At 42.3% G+C, this 18,295-nt stretch overlaps 3 protein-coding genes across 12 annotated transcripts in view; all 3 read left to right on the top strand.

Moving 5' to 3' along the window:
* LOC117818002 (protocadherin gamma-C5-like) overlaps positions 1–18,295 on the top strand; it is a 163,265-nt gene that overhangs the window by 73,807 nt on the left and 71,163 nt on the right. The window contains exon 1 of one of the 10 annotated variants that reach the window (XM_034690854.1): positions 2,362–4,761. The exons of 7 other annotated variants lie outside the window; for them this stretch is intronic. In XM_034690854.1, the coding sequence (XP_034546745.1) occupies positions 2,362–4,761 (2,400 nt within the window). Of the gene's footprint in view, positions 1–2,361; positions 4,762–11,969; positions 14,385–15,365; positions 17,781–18,295 lie in introns of those variants that run through there. 2 more of the 10 variants (XM_034690852.1, XM_034690843.1) reach the window with 2 other exon arrangements.
* Positions 5,465–7,894, top strand: LOC117818010 (protocadherin beta-16-like). The gene has a single exon (XM_034690865.1). It carries the CDS (start codon positions 5,465–5,467, stop codon positions 7,892–7,894), a length of 2,430 nt encoding a protein of 809 aa, XP_034546756.1.
* Positions 8,858–11,439, top strand: LOC117817524 (protocadherin beta-16-like). Its single transcript, XM_034690264.1, has 2 exons — positions 8,858–11,272; positions 11,419–11,439. Exons 1-2 carry the CDS (start codon positions 8,858–8,860, stop codon positions 11,437–11,439), a joined length of 2,436 nt encoding a protein of 811 aa, XP_034546155.1.

Raw genomic sequence — 18,295 nt, 5'->3', positions numbered from 1 at the left:
CTTAGACCTGCCTGCAGTTGAATCTGCTTGAAACTCAGCCACATATAGGGTTCAGTCCCATTAATCATTTGTCAAACTGCTTCAATCTTAATCTTTTATTTCAAAGATTTTTGGCTTTGGTATAGCCACTGAACTAGTAGTGAGTTTTTGACAAATCCAGAACCTTTCATTGCAGATCATATTTCAGGGAAATGACAGCTCTGAGAATGCCTCATAGGTTGTAGCAAGTTTTTTTGTTGTTGCTTGTAGTGCATATAGCTGACCTGCTGTATGAACATAAAGGATTCACAAAGTCCCACTTCTTCCTTTCCCCTTGTATTCATTTTCTAATACTGTCTTTGTGAACTTTGCACCAGTGTCCTGAACAGTGTTATTCAGAGAGTAAAAACTGAAAGCACACTTCAGTGTTGGAGGTGAAAACTTGTGTATTCACTCCAAAACACGTATTTAATGTGTCACTTTTCAGAAATGTTTCCACAATGATTGGCATCTGGACTTTCACATATGCCATATTGTTATTGTGTTAGAATCCCATGACAAAAAGACAACTAGGGAATAGTCTGCAAGGTGGTGTGACATTGCACAAGAGTCAAAAACTCTCCAGACTATCAGTGTGATTGTGTTTGCTACTTCACTTTAATAAGGATTATGTTTTAAATAATTTGAATTGTACTCATATTTGAAGTTTCTCTTTATCTCTGTATTTTGTTCAGTAAATATTTGGCTTTAGAGATACCTAACCACTAATCCTAGGATGAATACTAAAGTGGTTTATTGTATGCTGATACACATCCTTGAACAGGATTGTTCGGGTCATACTCTAGTTGTTCATACAGTAGAGTTGCTGAATGCATCATCTTTTGTGATTTTCCAGTATCATTCCGGCTGAGCATGTTTTCTTCACGATTCAGCTCTTGTTCATGACCTTTTTGTCATCAACTGGGGGCACAACCATTGCAATAGAGTACAAGTAACTTCCCCTGAGTAACTACCCAGTGGTCGTTCTGTATGGATATACAAACATGTTTCATTGAAGTGAAAGAAGTCCCTTTGTATGAGTTACTGATGAAGCTTAATCCCAAGACATACTTCATTAGGGTATTTGAGCAATTGAAAGCACACACACACACACACACACACACACACACACACACACACACACACACACACACACACACACACACACACACACACACACACACACACACACACACACACACACACACACACAGATAGATAGATAGATAGATAGATAGATAGATAGATAGATAGATAGATAGATAGATAGATAGATAGATAGATAGATAGATAGATAGATAGATAGATCATCTTTCTGTACATTAACAAAGATACAAAGTTTGTGGAGAGTGAACAGAAGACAGTCAGTGGTTTTCTCTTAACATTGCAACTTGGATTCCAGTTATAACTTACATGTTTAAACAAATTAAGCAGGTATCAGATGGTAATATTTCTCTGCTTCTAAAGTGACAATCGGTCATATTTTCTTTCACCTCTTTAGTTAATAAGAAAGTAAAGTAAATATTTTAAGTTGCACAATTACATTTGCACTGTGTAGTTCTGCTCAGATTATAATGATCAAGAAAAAAATCTCAGCTGCAAAATAAGTTTTATGTGCTGTATGAAGGCTCTCTTTTCAGCAGCTAGATTATCTTCTTTTGTGCCAAATTAAATAACAGATTTTTTTTCCTAGGTTTGAATGAGAGCTTTTACATCCAGTAAATTCAGAAAACGTTTTGATTTATCTTTACTTTGTCAATTATTTTTTACCATTAAGTTAGCATTTATTAGTATAGGGTGATATTATTGGATTCATCTATTTCTGATCAGCTTCAAACAGTACACTTATCTATTGCATCCCTCATGCATTCTTAAATGAGGATATTATCTACGTAACAGCTTTAACAACTGAGCTATAGTGAAGAATTATTGTTCAACTGTCTTACTCAATCAGCAGCTTTTTTCTTTTTTCTGTAAACGTGTCGCTAAATTAATTTCTACTGACTTAAAACCGTATTTCTTTCCTCATATTGAACCTCCCTCTGCATGGTGTAGTTCACTGCAGTGCAAGTGTTTGGACTCTCAGGGCCGCTGTTCACCAATGTAGAGCCATCCGCTCGTTATTTGGTCCCTTGAACAGAGAAAGAGACAGTCATACTGCACACAAGCGTCGATGCAGAAACATGAAAGATATCTGTGCTGAGGTCTATTGCTCTCTGATCTAAATACAAGAAAATCAAAAACGAGGATTACATATTTTTTTCCTTGGAATACTTTGTAAAGACACTGTAACGCCGAGGAATATACTATCTCTTTTCAGCGTCAGTATTTTTCGAGGATAAAATGTCGGACAGAACAATGAGACGGCAAGTACTGTTGTTTATCTCGATTGTTTCCCTGAGCTCAGTGGTCGCGCAGGTCACCTATTCCATCCCCGAGGAAATGTCAAAAGGCTCCTTGGTCGGTAACATAGCACAGGATTTAGGGTTAGACGTAAAAAGATTGAAGTCGGGTAAAGCTCGTATATATACAGAGGACAATGTGGAATACATCGAGTTGAGTAAAGACAGAGGAGTCCTGCTTGTCAAAGAGAGAATCGACAGAGAGGCGCTGTGTGGCCAGACAACACCTTGCGCTTTGCATCTCCAAATAACACTCGAAGACCCGATTGAATTCTATACAGTTACAGTCGAAATAAATGATATAAATGATAATGCACCTAATTTCAAAAAAGAAGAGATGAAATTTAGGATCAGTGAGTCAGCTGTGATTGGAGCTAAATTTGTGTTAGAGCGAGCTGTGGATCTGGATGTGGGTGTGAACGGTTTGCAGGGTTATTCTCTAAAACCGACTGGCAACTTTCATCTAAAACTCCAAAACCAGCAAGATGGCAGTAAAAAGGTGGAGATGGTTTTGCAAAAGAATCTGGACAGAGAGGCTCAAGAGCACCTCTCTTTAACTCTAACAGCCACCGATGGGGGCGATCCACAGCTGTCGGGAACAATGCAAATACAGATTTCAGTTTTAGATGCAAATGACAATGCTCCAGTATTTACACAGGAAGTATATAAGGTCATTGTAGTGGAAACTGCTACAAAGGGCACAATTTTGAGTACCGTTAGTGCTGTAGATGCAGATCAAGGGTCGAATGGTAAGGTGTCATATTCAATAACAAACACTCTGGACGAGGTCCCTGCATTGTTTAAAATCGACGAAGTTAATGGTGTGATAGTTTTATCCGGAAATCTTGATTATGAAAAGATGCACCACTATGAAATACACGTACAAGCCAGTGATGATGGAGGACTGACAGATTCGTGTAAGATTGTTGTGGAGGTGACCGACACGAATGATAATAATCCGTCTATAAATATCATGTCCAAAACTAATTCAGTATCAGAAAATTCCAAACCAGGTACTGTTGTGACTATATTTAATGTTCAGGATCCAGACAGTGGACAAAATGGCAAAGTTACTTGTAATATCGAAGAACACATGCCATTTCTGATGAAGACGACGTCGAAAAAATTTTTCAGCCTAGTGACAGACAGTGATTTAGACAGAGAGATAGCCTCTGAGTATAATATCACAGTGACGTGCTCTGATGAGGGAGTGCCCTCCCTCTCCAGCAGCGTCACTCTCACCTTACAGATCTCTGATGTGAATGACAACGCGCCTGTCTTTGAGAGGAGCTCATATGAGGCATTCACTGTAGAAAACAACACACCAGGCCTCTCTGTACTCACATTGAAAGCCAGAGACGCGGATTGGAACCAGAATGCCCGTGTTTCTTACATCCTGGAGGACTCCTCTGTGAACGGAGTACCAGTCTCCTCATATGTGTCCGTTAGTGCTGATAGTGGAGTCATCCATGCGGTGCGCTCTTTTGACTACGAGCAGATCAAAGACTTCCAGTTCCGCGTCAAAGCGCAGGATGGAGGCTCCCCTCCACTCAGTAGCAACGTGACAGTGAAAATGGTGATCCAGGACCAGAACGACAACCCCCCTCAGGTCCTGTACCCGGTCCAGACTGGAGGCTCAGTGGTGGCTGAGATGGTTCCTCGTGCAGCAGATGTGGGCTATCTGGTGACTAAAGTGGTGGCTGTTGATGTGGACTCTGGACAGAATGCCTGGCTGTCGTATAAACTGCAGAAAGCCACAGACAGGGCGCTGTTTGAAGTGGGCTTACAGAATGGAGAAATCAGAACTATCCGCCAAGTGAGTGATAAAGATGCTGTGAAACAAAGACTGACTGTTATAGTGGAGGACAACGGGCAGCCGTCTCGTTCAGCTACAGTCATTGTGAACGTGGCGGTGGCGGACAGCTTCCCTGAAGTGCTGTCAGAGTTCACTGACTTTACCCACGACAAGGAATACAATGACAACCTGACTTTTTACTTAGTGCTGGCTCTGGCTGTGGTGTCCTTCCTCTTCATCACGTGTTTGGTGGTTATTATCTCTGTGAAAATATACAGGTGGAGACAGTCTCGTGTCATGTATCATTCCAATCTGCCTGTGATTCCATATTATCCACCACGTTACTCAGACACTATGGCCACAGGGACTCTGCCACACGTGTACAATTACGAGGTGTGCAGGACGACTGACTCCAGAAAGAGTGACTGTAAGTTCGGCATAGCTGGTAGTCAGAACGTGCTGATAATGGATCCCAGCTCTACAGGGACCATGCAGCGGATACAGAGTGAGAAGAGCATCCTGGATGAACCAGACTCTCCGCTTGAGGTTAGAAACCTGCTTGTTTCATGCAAATCTAAGTAAAAGTGTTTTTCTTTCATTCTTCATACCAGTGTCCCTCCGCAACATCACTATAAGTAGACCATATTTAAGTGCCTTCCCACTTTAGTTTTTTGCTTACAACTTACTTGTTCAGCACCATGGACAGCGACACTGGTCATTGCAGTTCCAAGGGGCGTGCTTTTGTTCCATGTTTTTCAATATATATCTTGTTCTCTTCACTTCTACTCATGACCCTGAAACTTTAAAATAAATCTTTGCAATCACAGCATTGAATCTGTCAGTAAGGCCGAAATAATTCATTTATTTTGGACACTATGGGAAATGATCAGTATGGCAAATTATTGGCAGGATCGTCTCTTTTTTAGTTTACTCTGATCATCTGTGTGTGAATTTGCACTGCATCTGCTACATTTGGTTTTACTTGTAATTTGTATTTTCAACTCAAAGCGTCGCTGTTGGCAAGCTTGTTGCGATTGCTGTAGATGGTGTTTTTTTTATTTCTCTGTGCCCTTCCCCTCCGTGTAGTTACGTTGTTCATGACATAGAGAAAGAAAGAAGATACAGTCCTCGCTCGGAAGAAGCACTGAAGGGATTATTATTTCTGGATATATTTTCCCAATTTCTTCTTTTCGGATTATATTTTGTTATCTACCTTCGCTTTGTGTGCACCGGCAGTTCCTTTGTTTTAATGGCGCAGGACACGACTGCCAACAGAACAATGAGACGGCAAGTACTGTTGTTCATCTCGGTGTTGTGCCTAAGCTGTGTGCTCGGCCAGGTCAGCTATTCTATACCTGAAGAAATGTCCAAAGGATCTGTAGTCGGTAACATAGCCAATGATTTAGGTCTAGATCTAAAAAGGCTGAAATCCGGTAAAGCTCGAGTCCATACGGGAGGCAGCGTAGAATACATCGGGCTTAATAAAGAGAGAGGCGTCCTCCTCATCAAGGAGAGGATAGACAGAGAGGCTTTATGTGGAGAGACGACGCCTTGTGCTTTACATTTCCAGTTGATTCTGGAAAACCCGATGGAATTGTTTCGTGTGACAGTGGAGATCACTGACATAAACGATAATACACCCACTTTTACAAATGCAGAGAAACGCTTTGAGATCAGCGAGTCTGCTGTGATTGGATCGAAATTCATATTAGAGAAAGCTATAGATTTAGACATTGGAATGAATGGATTACAGCGACATATACTTAGTCCAACTGATAACTTTGCATTAAAACTCGAGAATCGAGCTGACGGAAGTAAAAAGGTAGAGATGGTTTTACAGAAACCTCTAGACCGAGAAAAGCAGGAACACATATCACTGCTGTTAACTGCTGTAGATGGAGGGGAGCCGCAGATGTCAGGAACGATGCAGATATTCGTTAATGTATTAGATGTGAATGATAATGCACCTACATTTGCTAAGCCGTTATACAGAGCAAAAATTCCAGAAGATGCTCCCAAAAGCACCAGTGTAACGACTGTTAGTGCTTCTGATAAAGACATCGGCTCAAATGGAGAAGTATTGTATCTGATAACACCAAGCAAAAGAATCTTATCTGAATTGTTTAAAATTAATTCAAATACTGGTGAAATAATCCTAGTCGGTGAATTAGATTATGAAAAGGCTAAATCGTATGAAATGGATATTGAAGTAGTGGACAGCGGGGGGCTCTCTGATTCTACTAAAGTCATTGTCGATGTAATTGATGTAAATGATAACAATCCTCAGATAAACATTCTTTCTAAATCAGACTCAGTATTAGAGGACTCGGCTCCAAACACTGTCATAGCTATGTTCAGTGTTAATGATCCAGATTCAGAGAATAATGGGGAGGTAGAGTGTAGTATAGACAACTATATCCCCTTCAAAATAAAAAATACATTAAATGGATTTTATACATTGGTAACAGAGGTCACTTTAGACCGAGAGATGGCTTCTCAGTATAACATCACAGTGACGTGCTCTGATGAGGGAGTGCCCTCCCTCTCTAGCAGCGTCACTCTCACATTACAGATCTCTGATGTGAATGACAACGCGCCTGTCTTTGAGAGGAGCTCATATGAGGCATTCATTGTAGAAAACAACACACCAGGCCTCTCTGTATTCACAGTGAAAGCCAGAGACGCGGACTGGAACCAGAATGCCCGTGTTTCTTACATCCTGGAGGACTCCTCTGTGAACGGAGTGCCAGTCTCAACATATGTGTCCGTTAGTGCTGATAGTGGAGTCATCCATGCAGTGCGCTCTTTTGACTACGAGCAGATCAAAGACTTCCAGTTCCGTGTCAAGGCGCAGGATGGAGGCTCCCCTCCACTCAGCAGCAACGTGACAGTGAAAATGGTGATCCAGGATCAGAACGACAACCCCCCTCAGGTCCTGTATCCAGTCCAGACTGGAGGCTCAGTGGTGGCTGAGATGGTTCCTCGTGCAGCAGATGTGGGCTATCTGGTGACTAAAGTGGTGGCTGTTGATGTGGACTCTGGACAGAATGCCTGGCTGTCGTATAAACTACAGAAAGCCACAGACAGGGCGCTGTTTAAAGTGGGCTTACAGAATGGAGAAATCAGAACTATCCGCCAAGTGAGTGATAAAGATGCTGTGAAACAAAGACTGACTGTTATAGTGGAGGACAACGGGCAGCCGTCTCGTTCAGCTACAGTCATTGTGAACGTGGCGGTGGCGGACAGCTTCCCTGAAGTGCTGTCAGAGTTCACTGACTTTACCCACGACAAGGAGTACAATGAAAACCTGACTTTTTACTTAGTGCTGGCTTTGGCTGTAGTGTCCTTCCTCTTCATCACATGTTTGGTGGTTATAATCTCAGTGAAAATCTACAGATGGAGACAGTCTCACGTCATGTATCACTCCAATCTGCCTGTGATTCCATATTATCCACCACGTTACTCAGACACTATGGCAACAGGGACTCTACCACACGTGTACAATTACGAAGTGTGCAGGACGACTGACTCCAGAAGGAGTGACTGTAAGTTCGGCATAGCTGGTAGTCAGAACGTCCTGATCATGGACCCCAGTTCTACAGGGACCATGCAGCGGATACAGAGTGAGAAGAGCATCCTGGATGAACCAGACTCTCTGCTGGAGGTTGGTCATATGTGATAACTGAAGCTGTTACATTGTTATTTTTGTCTGTGTATCATCAGTTCAACAGCAGGCACTGTTAATCGTACGACTACAATCAGCACCATGGCCAGAGCCATGGACTTTCGTTCTTGAGCATTTCTCTATTCTTTCTTTGTAATGATGAGAGCCTTAACGTTTCTTTCACACTGCAGATGTGCTTAGATGTCAGCGTGCGTTTCTTCCTTCAAGATTGGTAATGCCGGTACGGTCATCCACATCTTTACCATTATGCATCTTGGAGGAGTCACACTCTTGGCTAGAGGCTTTAAAGATACAATTCATCATTTTTAAAATATTTGTATACATTTTTTGGGGGTACTTAAATTTCATTAAGAAGTTTTTTTCATCCGCAGTGTTAATACACTACATTAAGATGCCCGCTGATTTAGGTGATGTCCAACCTAGCTTTTTCAGCACCACGGCTAGCGACACATAGCATCTCACTGTTGGTGAACATGTTCTTGTCCAATGGCTTTTTACATCTTGTTCTCTTTACTGCTTCTGATAAGAAAATAAAACTGATACACAATCATAGCACTATATATATTACTGAACGAAAAATTATATCATAATCGTTGGAAATTATCTTTATGGTATTTTTTTGTGTAATCGTCTCTTTTTTAGTTCACTCTGATCCTCAGTGTGAGTGCACTGCAGTGGTTACATTATTTTTAACTTGTAATTTGTATTTTCAACTCAAAGCGTCGCTGTTGGCAAGCTTGTTGTGTTTTCTCGAGATGTTTTTTTATTTCTCTGTGCCCTTCCCCTCCGTGTAGTTACGTTTGACATGAAACTGAGAAAGGCAGAAGACACGGTTCTCGCTCGAAAGAAGCACTGACGGGATTATTGTATCTGGATATATTTTCCTACTTCATTCTTTGCGGATTATATTTTGTTATCTACCTTCGCTTTGTGTGCATCTGCAGTTCTTTTGTTTTAATGGCGCAGGACACGACTGCCAACAGAACAATGAGACGGCAAGTACTGTTGTTCATCTCGGTGCTATGTCTAAGCTGTGTGCTCGGCCAGGTCAGCTATTCTATACCTGAAGAAATGTCCAAAGGATCTGTAGTCGGTAACATAGCGAATGATTTAGGATTGGATCTAAAAAGGCTGAAATCGGGTAAAGCTCGTGTCTATACGGGAGGCAGCGTAGAATACATCGGGCTGAATAAAGAGAGAGGAGTCCTCCTCATCAAGGAGAGGATAGACAGAGAGGCTTTATGTGGAGAGACGACGCCTTGTGCTTTACATTTTCAGTTGATTCTGGAAAACCCGATGGAATTGTTTCGTGTGACAGTGGAGATCACTGACATAAACGATGATACACCCACTTTTACAAATGCAGAGAAACGCTTTGAGATCAGCGAGTCTGCTGTGATAGGATCGAAATTCGTATTGGAGAAGGCTATTGATTTCGACATTGGCATGAATGGATTACAGAGATATGTACTTACTCCAACTGATAACTTTGCATTAAAACTCGAGAATCAAGCTGACGGAAGTAAAAAGGTAGAGATGGTTTTACAGAAACCTCTAGATCGAGAAAAGCAGGAACACATATCACTGTTGTTAACTGCTGTAGATGGAGGGGAGCCGCAGATGTCAGGAACGATGCAGATATTTGTTCATGTATTAGATGTGAATGATAATGCACCTACATTTGCTAAACCGTTATACAGAGCAAAAATTCCAGAAGATGCCCCCAAAAGCACCAGTGTAACGACTGTAAGTGCATCTGATAAAGACATCGGCTCAAATGGAGAAGTATCATATCTGATAACACCAAGCAAAAGAGTTTTCACTCAGTTGTTTAAAATGAATTCAAATACTGGGGAAATTATCCTAGTCGGTGAATTAGATTATGAAAAGGCTAAATCATATCAAATTGATATTGAAGTAGTAGACAGCGGGGGACTCTCTGATTCTGCGAAAGTCATTGTCGATGTTATTGATATAAATGATAACCACCCTCATATAAAAATCCCTTCTAAATCTGATTCCATATTAGAGGACTCTCCTCCAAACACTGTCATAGCTATGTTCAGTGTAAATGATCCAGATTCAGAGAATAATGGAGAGGTAGAGTGTAATATAGACAACAATATCCCCTTCAAAATACAAAATACATTGAATGGATTTTATACTTTAGTAACAGAGGTACCTTTAGACCGAGAGATGGCTTCTCAGTATAACATCACAGTGACGTGCTCTGATGAGGGAGTGCCCTCCCTCTCCAGCAGCGTCACTCTCACCTTACAGATCTCTGATGTGAATGACAACGCACCTGTCTTTGAGAGGAGCTCATATGAGGCCTACATTGTAGAAAACAACACACCAGACCTCTCTGTATTCACAGTGAAAGCCAGAGACGCTGACTGGAACCAGAATGCCCGTGTTTCTTACATCCTGGAGGACTCCTCTGTGAACGGAGTGCCAGTCTCCTCATATGTGTCCGTTAGTGCTGATAGTGGAGTCATCCATGCAGTGCGCTCTTTTGACTACGAGCAGATCAAAGACTTCCAGTTCCGCGTCAAGGCTCAGGATGGAGGCTCCCCTCCACTCAGCAGCAACGTGACAGTGAAAATGGTGATCCAGGATCAGAACGACAACCCCCCTCAGGTCCTGTACCCAGTCCAGACTGGAGGCTCAGTGGTGGCTGAGATGGTTCCTCGTGCAGCAGATGTGGGTTATCTGGTGACTAAAGTGGTGGCTGTTGATGTGGACTCTGGACAGAATGCCTGGCTGTCGTATAAACTGCAGAAAGCCACAGACAGGGCGCTGTTTGAAGTGGGTTTACAGAATGGAGAAATCAGAACTATCCGCCAAGTGAGTGATAAAGATGCTGTGAAACAAAGACTGACTGTTATAGTGGAGGACAACGGGCAGCCGTCTCGTTCAGCTACAGTCATTGTGAACGTGGCGGTGGCGGACAGCTTCCCTGAAGTGCTGTCAGAGTTCACTGACTTTACACACGACAAGGAGTACAATGACAACCTGACTTTTTACTTAGTGCTAGCTTTAGCTGTAGTGTCCTTCCTCTTCATCACGTGTTTGGTGGTTATAATCTCAGTGAAAATCTACAGGTGGAGACAGTCTCGCGTCATGTATCATTCCAATCTGCCTGTGATTCCATATTATCCACCACGTTACTCAGACACTATGGCCACAGGGACTCTGCCACACGTGTACAATTACGAAGTGTGCAGGACGACTGACTCCAGAAAGAGTGACTGTAAGTTCGGCATGGCTGGTAGTCAGAACGTACTGATCATGGACCCCAGTTCTACAGGGACCATGCAGCGGATACAGAGTGAGACGAGCATCCTGGACGAACCAGATTCTCCTCTTGAGGTTAGAAACCTGCTTATTTCATGCAAATCCAAGTAATATTGCCTTTCTTTTATTTAACATACCAGTGTCCATCCGCAAAAGCACTATTAGTAGACCACATTTAATCTACTGCCCAGTTTGAGTCTTCTAACAATTTACTTGATCAGCACCATGGACAGCGACACTAAACATTCCGGTTCAAGTAAGCACGCATTTGTTCCATGTTTTTCAATATGCATCTTGTACTCTTCACTTCTACTCATGACACTGAAACTTTAATCGCATCATTTGTAATCGTAGCAATAAATCTGTCAGTAGGTACTAATTTCTTTATTTATTTAAGACATTGTGGGAAATTACTAGTATGGTAAATCATTGGCAATATCGTCTCTTTTTTTAGTTCACTTTGATCATCAGTGTGTGAATTTGCACTGCAACGGTTACATTCTTTTTTACTTGTAATTTGTATTTTCAACTCAAAGCGTCGCTGTTGGCAAGCTTGTTGTGTTTTCTCTAGGTGTTTTTTTATTTCTCTGTGCCCTTCCCCTCCGTGTAGTTACGTTTGACATGAAACGGAGAAAGGCAGAAGACACGGTTCTCGCTCGAAAGAAGCACTGAAGGGATTATTATTCTGGATATATTTTCCGACTTCATTCATTGCGGATTATATTTTGTTATCTACCTTCGCTTTGTGTCCATCGGCAGTTCCTTTGTTTTAATGGCGCAGGACACGACTGCCAACAGAACAATGAGACGGCAAGTACTGTTGTTCATCTCGGTGCTATGTCTAAGCTGTGTGCTCGGCCAGGTCAGCTATTCTATACCTGAAGAAATGTCCAAAGGATCTGTAGTCGGTAACATAGCGAATGATTTAGGATTGGATCTAAAAAGGCTGAAATCGGGTAAAGCTCGTGTCTATACGGGAGGCAGCGTAGAATACATCGGGCTGAATAAAGAGAGAGGCGTCCTCCTCATCAAGGAGAGGATAGACAGAGAGGCTTTATGTGGAGAGACGACGCCTTGTGCTTTACATTTTCAGTTGATTCTGGAAAACCCGATGGAATTGTTTCGTGTGACAGTGGAGATCACTGACATAAACGATAATACACCCACTTTTACAAATGCAGAGAAACGCTTTGAGATCAGCGAGTCTGCTGTGATAGGGTCGAAATTCATATTAGAGAAAGCTATTGATTTAGATATTGGCATGAATGGATTACAACGATATGTACTTAGTCCAACTGATAACTTTGCTTTGAAACCTGGAAACCAGGCAGATCGAAGTAAAAAAGTAGAGATGGTTTTAAAGAAGCCTCTAGATCGAGAAAAGCAGGAACACATATCACTGCTGTTAACTGCTGTAGATGGAGGGGAGCCACAGATGTCAGGAACGATGCAGATATTCGTGAATGTATTAGATGCGAATGATAATGCACCTACATTTGCTAAGCCGTTATACAGAGCAAAAATTCCAGAAGATGCCCCCAAAAGCACCAGTGTAACGACTGTAAGTGCATCTGATAAAGACATCGGCTCGAATGGAGAGGTATCATATCAGATGTCTACAGTTGAACGTGCCTTAACAGAGCTCTTCAATATTAATTCAAAAACAGGAGAAATAATCCTAGCCGGTGAATTGGATTATGAAAAGGCTAAAATGTTTGAAATTGATATTGAAGTTGTAGACAGCGGGGGACTCTCTGATTCTACTAAACTTATTGTCGAAGTTGTTGATGTAAATGATAACAATCCTCAGATAAACATTCTTTCTAAATCAGACTCGATATTAGAAGACTCCCCTCCAAACACTGTTATAGCTATGTTAAGTTTAAATGATCCAGATTCAGAGAATAATGGAGAGGTAGAGTGTACTATAGACAACAATATCCCCTTCAAAATACAAAATACATTAAATGGATTTTATACATTGGTAACAGAGGTCACTTTAGACCGAGAGATGGCTTCTCAGTATAACATCACCGTGACGTGCTCTGATGAGGGAGTGCCCTCCCTCTCCAGCAGCGTCACTCTCACCTTACAGATCTCTGATGTGAATGACAACCCGCCTGTCTTTGAGAGGAGCTCATATGAGGCATTCATTGTAGAAAACAACACACCAGGCCTCTCTGTATTCACAGTGAAAGCCAGAGACGCTGACTGGAACCAGAATGCCCGTGTTTCTTACATCCTGGAGGACTCCTCTGTGAACGGAGTGCCAGTCTCCTCATATGTGTCCGTTAGTGCTGATAGTGGAGTCATCCATGCAGTGCGCTCTTTTGACTACGAGCAGATCAAAGACTTCCAGTTCCGTGTCAAGGCGCAGGATGGAGGCTCCCCTCCACTCAGCAGCAACGTGACAGTGAAAATGGTGATCCAGGACCAGAATGACAACCCCCCTCAGGTCCTGTACCCGGTCCAGACTGGAGGCTCAGTGGTGGCTGAGATGGTTCCTCGTGCAGCAGATGTGGGCTATCTGGTGACTAAAGTGGTGGCTGTTGATGTGGACTCTGGACAGAATGCCTGGCTGTCGTATAAACTACAGAAAGCCACGGACAGGGCGCTGTTTGAAGTGGGCTTACAGAATGGAGAAATCAGAACTATCCGCCAAGTGAGTGATAAAGATGCTGTGAAACAAAGACTGACTGTTATAGTGGAGGACAACGGACAGCCGTCTCGTTCAGCTACAGTCATTGTGAACGTGGCGGTGGCGGACAGCTTCCCTGAAGTGCTGTCAGAGTTCACTGACTTTACCCACGACAAGGAGTACAATGACAACCTGACTTTTTACTTAGTGCTGGCTTTGGCTGTAGTGTCCTTTCTCTTCATCACATGTTTGGTGGTTATTATCTCAGTGAAAATCTACAGATGGAGACAGTCTCGCGTCATGTATCACTCCAATCTGCCTGTGATTCCATATTATCCACCACGTTACTCAGACACTATGGCCACAGGGACTCTACCACACGTGTACAATTACGAAGTGTGCAGGACGACTGACTCCAGAAGGAGTGACTGTAAGTTCGGCATAGCTGGTAGTCAGAACGTCCTGATCATGGACCCCAGTTCTACAGGGACCATGCAGCGGATTCAGAGTGAGAAGAGCATCCTGGATGAACCAGACTCTCCTCTTGAGGTTGGTCATATGTGATAACTGAAGCTGTTATATTGTTATTTTTTTCTGTGTATCATCAGTTCACCTGCAGGCGCTGTTAATCGTACGACTACAATCAGCACCATGGCCAGAGCCATGGACTTTCGTTCTTGAGCATGTCTCTATTTTTTATTTGTAATGGTGAGAGCCTTAACTATTCTTTCACACTGCAGATGTGCTTAGATGTCAGTGTGCGTTTCTTCCTTCAAGATTGGTAATGCCGGTACGGTCATACACATCTTTACCATTATGCATCTTGGACTAGTCACACTCTTGGTTAGAGGCTATAAAGATACAATTTATCATTTTTAAAATGATTGTATTACAATTTTGGGGGGTGCTTCAATTTCATTAAGAAGTATTTTTCATCCGCAGTGTTAGTACACTACATTAAGATGCCCGCTGATTTAGGTGATGTCCAACCTAGCTTTTTCAGCACCACGGCTAGCGACACATAGCATCTCACTGTTGGTGAAATTGTTCTTGTCCAATGGCTTTTTATATCTTGTTCTCTTTACTGCTTCTGATAAGAAAATAAAACTGATACACAATCATAGCACTATATATATTACTGGACGAAAAATAATATCTTAATCGTTGGAAATTATCTTTATGGTAATTTTTTTGTGTAATCGTCTCTTTTTTTAGTTCACTCTGATCCTCAGTGTGAGTGCACTGCAGTGGTTACATTATTTTTAACTTGTAATTTGTATTTTCAACTCGAAGCGTCGCTGTTGGCAAGCTTGTTGTGTTTTCTCGAGATTTTTTGTTTATTTCTCTGTGCCCTTCCCCTCCGTGTAGTTACGTTGGTCATAAAACGCAGAAAGGCAGAAGACAGGGTTCTCGCTTGAAAGGAGCACTGAAGGGATTATTATTCTGGATATATTTTCCGACTTCATTCTTTTCGGATTATATTTTGTTATCTACCTTCGCTTTGTGTGCATCTGCAGTTCTTTTGTTTTAATGGCGCAGGACACGACTGCCAACAGAACAATGAGACGGCAAGTACTGTTGTTCATCTCGGTGCTGTGTCTAAGCTGCGTGCTCGGCCAGGTCAGCTATTCTATTCCTGAAGAAATGTCCAAAGGATCTGTAGTCGGCAACATAGCCAATGATTTAGGTTTAGATCTAAAAAGGCTGAAATCTGGTAAAGCTCGTGTCTACACGGGAGGCAGCGTAGAGTACATCGGACTGAATAAAGACAGAGGAGTCCTCCTCATCAAAGAGAGGATAGACAGAGAGGCTTTGTGTGGAGAGACGACGCCTTGTGCTTTACATTTTCAGATGATTCTGGAAAACCCGATGGAATTGTTTCGTGTGACAGTGGAGATCACTGACATAAACGATAATACACCCACTTTTACAAATGCAGAGAAACGCTTTGAGATCAGCGAGTCTGCTGTGATAGGATCGAAATTCGTGTTGGAGAAAGCTATTGATTTAGACATCGGCATGAATGGATTACAACGATATGTACTTAGTCCAACTGATAACTTTGCTTTAAAGCCTGGAAACCAGGCAGATCGAAGTAAAAAAGTAGAGATGGTTTTACAGAAGCCTCTGGATCGAGAAAAGCAGGAACACATATCACTGTTGTTAACTGCTGTAGATGGAGGGGAGCCACAGATGTCAGGAACGATGCAGATATTTGTTCATGTATTAGATGTGAATGACAATGCACCTACATTTGCTAAGCCGTTATATAGAGCAAAAATTCCAGAAAATGCCCCCAAAAGCACCAGTGTAACGACTGTAAGTGCATCTGATAAAGACATCGGCTCGAATGGAGAGGTATCATATCTGATTTCTACAGGTGAACGTTCTTTAACTGAGCTGTTTAAGATTAATTCAAATACTGGGGATATTAACCTAGTCGGTGAACTAGATTATGAAAAGACTAAAATGTATGAAATTGATATAGAAGTAGTAGACAGCGGGGGACTCTCTGATTCTGCGAAAGTCATTGTCGATGTTATTGATATAAATGATAACCACCCTCACATAAAAATCCCTTCTAAATCTGATTCCATATTAGAGGACTCTCCTCCAAACACTGTAATAGCTATGTTGAGTGTTAATGATCCAGATTCAGAGAATAATGGAGAGGTAGAGTGTAGTATAGACAACAATATCCCCTTCAAAATACAAAATACATTGAATGGATTTTATACTTTAGTAACAGAGGTACCTTTAGACAGAGAGATGGCTTCTCAGTATAACATCACCGTGACGTGCTCTGATGAGGGAGTGCCCTCCCTCTCCAGCAGCGTCACTCTCACCTTACAGATCTCTGATGTGAATGACAACGCGCCTGTCTTTGAGAGGAGCTCATATGAGGCCTACATTGTAGAGAACAACACACCAGGCCTCTCTGTATTCACAGTGAAAGCCACAGACGCTGACTGGAACCAGAATGCCCGTGTTTCTTACATCCTAGAGGACTCCTCTGTGAACGGAGTGCCAGTCTCCTCATATGTGTCCGTTAGTGCTGATAGTGGAGTTATCCATGCAGTGCGCTCTTTTGACTACGAGCAGATCAAACACTTCCAGTTCTGCGTCAAGGCGCAGGATGGAGGCTCCCCTCCACTCAGTAGCAACGTGACAATGAAAATGGTGATCCAGGACCAGAACGACAACCCCCCTCAGGTCCTGTACCCGGTCCAGACTGGAGGCTCAGTGGTGGCTGAGATGGTTCCTCGTGCAGCAGATGTGGGCTATCTGGTAACTAAAGTGGTGGCTGTTGATGTGGACTGTGGACAGAACGCCTGGCTGTCTTATAAACTACAGAAAGCCACAGACAGGGCGCTGTTTGAAGTGGGCTTACAGAATGGAGAAATCAGAACTATCCGCCAAGTGAGTGATAAAGATGCTGTGAAACAAAGACTGACTGTTATAGTGGAGGACAACGGGCAGCCGTCTCGTTCAGCTACAGTCAATGTGAACGTGGCGGTGGCGGACAGCTTCCCTGAAGTGCTGTCAGAGTTCACTGACTTTACACACGACAAGGAGTACAATGATAACCTGACTTTTTACTTAGTGCTGGCTTTGGCTGTAGTGTCCTTCCTCTTCATCACGTGTTTGGTGGTTATTATCTCAGTGAAGATCTACAGATGGAGACAGTCTCGCGTCATGTATCACTCCAATCTGCCTGTGATTCCATATTATCCACCACGTTACTCAGACACTATGGCCACAGGGACTCTGCCACACGTGTACAATTACGAGGTGTGCAGGACGACTGACTCCAGAAGGAGTGACTGTAAATTCGGCATAGCTGGTAGTCCGAACGTGCTGATAATGGATCCCAGCTCTACAGGGACCATGCAGCGGATACAGAGTGAGAAGAGCATCCTGGATGAACCAGACTCTCCTCTAGAGGTTAGAATTTACTGAAAATACCACATTATTCCCCCAACATATTTACTTTTTGTTCTTTTTCCCCCGTCGTATCAGTAATCCATATCATTTCAGCAGCACCCTTGATGAACCAGACTTTTCTTTAGAGGTTATGGTAGTCTGTGACAATTTTAATATTTTATTTTTTCATGCAAATAATGAGTTATTGTACATATTTTTTTTCTCAAAGCAGTTGCCCTACAGAAATATGAAAAAGATCAGAGCTGTAATTATGCCATATAAGGTTTTACTAGTCTCCCCACTTTCCATTCAGCACCACGGAGAGCGTCAGTTTGTGTAGTTATTGTGTGAAAGTCAGCATGCCTATTGTTTACTCTTTTTCTTTTAACGTCATCGCCTCTTCGTGTACAGTTCTGCATTTCAGTTGAAATGCTTTTGTAAATAACTCAAACTAGAATCATATAATTATCGCGCATCATGACGATAAAATTGTTCTGGAATATTTTTCATGATCCACAGCTTTTTTCATTTACCTA

Source organism: Notolabrus celidotus, chromosome 8 (assembly GCF_009762535.1).
Source record: "Notolabrus celidotus isolate fNotCel1 chromosome 8, fNotCel1.pri, whole genome shotgun sequence".
Lineage (NCBI taxonomy): Eukaryota > Metazoa > Chordata > Actinopteri > Labriformes > Labridae > Notolabrus > Notolabrus celidotus.
The sequence above is the reverse complement of the archived record's forward strand: the minus strand, read 5'-3'. Positions and strand labels throughout refer to the sequence as shown.

Excerpts from the sequence above, each read along its gene's own strand:
- LOC117818010 (XM_034690865.1), top strand. The coding sequence starts at position 5,465 with ATGGCGCAGGACACGACTGCCAACAGAACAATGAGACGGCAAGTACTG.
- LOC117817524 (XM_034690264.1), top strand. The coding sequence starts at position 8,858 with ATGGCGCAGGACACGACTGCCAACAGAACAATGAGACGGCAAGTACTG. Across the intron at positions 11,273-11,418 it reads AACCAGATTCTCCTCTTGAG|CACCATGGACAGCGACACTA; the intron begins GTTAGAAACCTG and ends TTACTTGATCAG.